This window comes from Diachasma alloeum, unplaced genomic scaffold, assembly GCF_001412515.2.
Source record: "Diachasma alloeum isolate Michigan unplaced genomic scaffold, Dall2.0 Dall_scaffold_00507, whole genome shotgun sequence".
In the NCBI taxonomy this organism is placed as follows: Eukaryota; Metazoa; Arthropoda; class Insecta; order Hymenoptera; family Braconidae; genus Diachasma; species Diachasma alloeum.
In genome coordinates, this window is record NW_021680639.1 from 235,347 (window position 1) to 240,743 (window position 5,397).

The 5,397-nt window shown below is 54.2% G+C and overlaps 2 protein-coding genes across 2 annotated transcripts in view; both read left to right on the forward strand.

Annotated features, from left to right (window-relative positions):
• The first annotated feature begins 831 nt into the window (after nucleotides 1-831).
• Nucleotides 832-1,305, forward strand: LOC107042694 (DNA-binding protein HEXBP-like). The gene has a single exon (XM_015263844.1). The coding sequence runs from the start codon at nucleotides 832-834 to the stop codon at nucleotides 1,303-1,305; it is 474 nt and encodes a 157-aa protein (XP_015119330.1).
• Nucleotides 1,306-4,872: 3,567 nt separating this feature from the next.
• LOC107042695 overlaps nucleotides 4,873-5,397 on the forward strand; it is a 10,348-nt gene continuing 9,823 nt past the window's right edge. Inside the window, exon 1 of the mRNA XM_015263846.1 lies at nucleotides 4,873-4,968. Within this exon, the coding sequence (XP_015119332.1) occupies nucleotides 4,873-4,968 (96 nt within the window). The remainder of the gene's footprint in view (nucleotides 4,969-5,397) is intronic.

Consider the following 5,397-nt stretch of genomic DNA (forward strand, 5'->3'; position numbering starts at 1 on the left):
CTCTCTCCCTCTCTCTCCCTCTCTCTCCCTCTCTCTCCCTCTCTCTCACTCTCTCACTCTGTCACTCTCTCACCCTCTCTGTCTCTCTCTCTCACTCTCTCACTCTCTCACTCTCTCACGCTCTCACTCTCTCACTCTCTCACTCTCTCACTCTCTCACTCTCTCACTCTCTCACTCTCTCACTCTCTCACTCTCTCACTCTCTCACTCTCTCACTCTCTCACTCTCTCACTCTCTCACTCTCTCACTCTCTCACTCTCTCACTCTCTCACTCTCTCACTCTCTCACTCTCTCACTCTCTCACTCTCTCACTTTGGTACTCTCTCACTCTCTCACTCTATCACTCTCTCACTCTCTCAATTTCTCACTCCTCACTGTCTCACTCTCTCACTCTCTCACTCTCTCAGTCTGTCACTTTCTCACTCTCTCACTCTGTCACTCTCTCACTCTCTCAGTCTGTCACTCTCTCACTCTCTCACTCTGTCACTCTGTCACTCTGTCACTCTCTCACTCTCTCACTCTCTCNCTCATCATCCGCCCGAAGGACAAGGCGGCATACGCCGACATCCTTAAACGGATGAAACAGGACGCATCGGCTGGAGCGTCCCAACAGTGTGTGGACAAGATCCGGAAGACGGCCACAGGGGACATGTTGATTGTCCTCACGAAGACCAACGCCGACAAGGTCCCAGTCCTGCAGGAGGCCATAACCAAACTCCTCGGCGAGGAGGCTGAGGTTATTAATAAAACACCGGAGGAAGAACTGGAGATAAAGGATCTCGACGAGACCACGACGAAAGAAGAGGTTCTGAGACGACGCTGAAGGACACCGATGGGGAAGAACAGACGGGAACGCCGTCATCTCGCAGCACTGGTGGTGGCCGCCGGAGAGAACTCCAGAGTCCCAACGAACGCAGTCAAATCGTTGCGGAAGGCTCACGGAGGCACTCAGACGGCCTGGGTGAAATTGCCTGTGGCAACGGCGAAGAAGATTGCCGGAGAGCATGGCAAAATCAAGATTGGCTGGGTTAACTGCCGGATTAGAGGAGTGGAGAGACCCCTGAAGTGCTATAAGTGCTGGGACTTCGGACATCTCGCCAATCACTGCAAGGGCGAGGTGGACCGCTCTAAACTCTGCATCAAATGTGGGGAGGGTAGCCACCTGGTCTCCAAATGTCAGACAGACGCCAAATGCGCCCTCTGTGTCGCGAAGGGCCGCACGGATAAATGTACCCATATCGCTGGTAGCAGCAGATGCCCAGTGTACAAGGAGGCAGTCCAGGCGGTAACGAAGAAACGAAAATGAGAATACTGCAGCTCAACCTCAATCATTGTGAGGCCGCACACGATTTGCTCACGCAGTCGGTGCGGGAGCTAAAGCCCGACCTCGTCATGATCTCGGAGCCGTACAGACATCTCAACGCTCAATCATGGGAGACGGATACCACCGCTAAGGCCGTTATCTGTTCCTGCGGAAAGTACCCATTCCAGAGCATTGCCAACACGACGGAGAGCGGCTTTGTGAGAGCTCAGCTGGATGGAATTTATTTCTACAGCTGCTATGCTCCACCTAGCCTATCTATCGATGAGTTTACGGACCTCCTGGACCAACTGGCCGAGGACGCGAAGCAGCACTTCCCCGTGGCAATCGCGGGGGACTTCAACGCCTGGGCAGTTGACTGGGGCAGTAAGGAGACGAACAAGAGGGGACAAACGCTGCTAGAGGCCATGTCCTCACTGGACGTGGTCCTACTAAACAGTGGTGAGAAACCAACGTTCGAAAGAGGAGGGGCGAGTTCAATCGTGGACCTCACCTTCGTGAGCAGCAGCCTCGTCAGGGGAAGCTGCTCTTGGGAGGTGATGGACATCTACACCGCCAGCGACCATCATGCTATCTTCTGGGAGGTATCTACCCAACGGAAGATTGGACCAGCACCCAGGANGTCCTAGCGTATCTATCGATGAGTTTACAGACCTCCTGGACCGACTGGCCGAGGACCGGAAGCTACACTTCTCCGTGGCAATCGCGGGGGACTTCAACGCCTGGGCAGTTGACTGGGGCAGTAAGGAGACGAACAAGAGGGGACAAACGCTGCTAGAGGCCATGTCCTCACTGGACGTGGTCCTACTAAACAGTGGTGAGAAACCAACGTTCGAAAGAGGAGGGGCGAGTTCAATCGTGGACCTCACCTTCGTGAGCAGCAGCCTCGTCAGGGGAAGCTGCTCTTGGGAGGTGATGGACATCTACACCGCCAGCGACCATCATGCTATCTTCTGGGAGGTATCTACCCAACGGAAGATTGGACCAGCACCCAGGAGGACCAACACCGTAGGTTGGAAAACGAACGCCTTCGATCCCGGCACCTTTCNAGATGGCCATCTACACCGCCAGCGACCATCATGCTATCTTCTGGGAGGTATCTACCCAACGGAAGATTGGACCAGCACCCAGGAGGACCAACACCGTAGGTTGGAAAACGAACGCCTTCGATCCCGGCACCTTTCGAGAGATATTCAACAACCGCCCGGTCTGCGGCAGCAATGCTACGGAGAAGGCACAAGAAGTCATGAGGAGAGCCACTGAAGCCTGCGATGCTACCATGCCTCGAAAACCCAGTGCGGACAGGCTCCCATCGGTCTACTGGTGGAACGATGACATTGCTGCCCTTCGCAAGGAATGCATTCGGGCGAGGAGGCAGGCACAACGGGGTCGAAAGAAGCCGAACTCCGAAGAACTGGAGGCCAACTACAAGGAGGCACGCCGGACACTCAACAAAGCGATCAAAGCGAGTAAGAGCCAGTCGTGGAAGGAGCTCCTTGACGAAGTCGAGGGGGATCCGTGGGGGAGACCGTATGGTGTCGTTATGAAGCGGTTGAAAAACCAGCCGATGCCGACACCTACGTGTCCCGTGCTCCTGAGGAAGATTGTCTCGGTGTTGTTCCCACAACAACGGGCTCTCGACTTCTCTACTGNGAAAGAAGCCGAACTCCGAAGAACTGGAGGCCAACTACAAGGAGGCACGCCGGACACTCAACAAAGCGATCAAAGCGAGTAAGAGCTAGTCGTGGAATGAGCTCCTTGACGAAGTCGAGGGGGATCCGTGGGGGAGACCGTATAGTGTCGTTATGAAGCGGTTGAAAAACCAGCCGATGCCGACACCTACGTGTCCCGTGCTCCTGAGGAAGATTGTCTCGGTGTTGTTCCCACAACAACGGGCTCTCGACTTCTCTACTGGGGAGTACGAGATAGAGACGATCCCATCAGTAACGTCTGAGCAGATGCTGGAAGCCTGCGGCCGGTTCGGAAACACCAAAGCTCCAGGACTGGATGGAATCCCCAACGTTGCCCTGAAAGTAGCCATCAACGCAGCACCAGGAATCTTCTTGAGTGTATACAATGCGTGTGTTCAGGAGGGAGTTTTCCCTGTGAAGTGGAAGCAGCAGAGATTAGTGCTCCTCCCCAAGGGAAAGAAGCCACCGGACGAACCTTCGTCCTATCGTCCACTCTGCATGCTGGACACCGCTGGAAAGATCTTGGAGCGCATTATCCATCAGAGGATCGAGGAAGTTGTCGAGCCGCAACTGGCTGACANTGAGTACTCGCAGAGGAACGAAGATGCCTCTACCGGCGGAAGGGGACAACAACACTTGGAGCAGTTAAACTCAGGATGGACGAGAGGACCAACAGCCTGCACCGATGGCAGANCAATCGAGGAAGTGGTCGAGCCGCAACTGGCTGACAACCAGTACAGTTTCCGCAAGGGTCGTTCCACCCTGGATGCCATCGACCGAGTCGTCTCCATCGCACGGGACGCAATATCCGGCGAAAGGTGGAAACATGGTACGAAGCAGTACTGTCTGGTAGTAACGTTAGACATCAAAAATGCCTTCAACTCCGCCAGATGGGACTGTATCATGGAGGCTCTCACAAAAATGGAGGTGCCGGGGTACCTGCGGAGAATGGTGGGAAGCTACTTCACCGATAGGGTCCTGAAGTACGACACGGACGATGGCCCCAAGGAGTACAAAGTGACTGGCGGTGTTCCTCAGGGCTCAGTACTTGGCCCACTCCTGTGGAATATCATGTATGACGGTCTCTTGAAGCTGAAGCTGCCGAAGGGAGCTACATTCGTCGCGTATGCAGATGATGTGGCTCTCGTAGTCGTCGCCAAAACACTGGAGGAGATCAATTACATCTTTGAGATCACCTATGCGATGACCCGCCAATGGATGGTCTCAGTGGGACTGATGTTGGCGGACCAGAAGACGGAGGCCGTGTTGATCACGAGCAGGCAGAAGATTGAAACCATCACGCTGCGAGTTGGGGACCATGAAATCACCTCCCAACCATCTTTACGGTACCTGGGAGTGATGATTGATGCCCGGCTCAGTTTCAAGCAGCAGGCAGAGCACGTCGGTACCAAGGCGTCCGGAGTTGGGACTGTCCTGTCACGGCTCATGCCCAACATCGGAGGCCCAAAGCAGAAGAGGAGAGCGTTACTGTCGTCGGTAACTACGTCGGTCCTCAAATATGGCATTGCCATCTGGGCTGATGCGCTGCTGATCCAGCATGCACGACGGAAAGTGGCGTCGGTCTATCGGCTGAGCGCCCTCAGAGTGGCATTCCGCACGGTGTCGGAGGATGCCGTGTGTGTTATCGCCGGAATGCTGCCGATCTGAGTACTCGCAGAGGAACGAAGATGCCTCTACCGGCGGAAGGGGACAACAACACTTGGAGCAGTTAAACTCAGGATGGACGAGAGGACCAACAGCCTGCACCGATGGCAGATGCTGTGGGAGGTCTCGAGCACAGGGAGATGGACTCACCGCCTGATCCCGCAGGTGGACGTATGGATGAAACNATCTCACAAAAATGAAGGTGCCGGGATACCTGCGGAGAATGGTGGGAAGCTACTTCACCGATAGGGTCCTGAAGTACGACACGGACGATGGCCCCAAGGAGTACAAAGTGACTGGCGGNAGAGAAATAAAAATAAGAGGAAAAAGAAGAACATGTAAGAGGAAGGAAGCAATGATTTCGATTATCTGAAGGAAGAGCTAAGGCTGAATCCTCCCCCCGCGCTGTAGTGCCTACCGGCAATTCCATGGGGAACAGGAGGCAGGTGTAGAGGATGTTTTTTTAGTCGGTACGGGTTGCATATTCGCCGAACCAATACATGTCAGGTCTCACCAACCATGGCGGTTCGAGGTCAATACTACCACAAGACCTGACCAATCCCGACACTGCACTCCGGCAATCTTCATCCCGGACCCAAGTGCGTACGTAAAAAGTATTTTTTTAAACCTCTATAAATAAAAAAAAAACATCTATCTCACTGTCTCTGTCTCTGTCTCTGTCTCTGTGTCTCTCTGTCTCTCTCTCTCTCTCTCTCTCTCT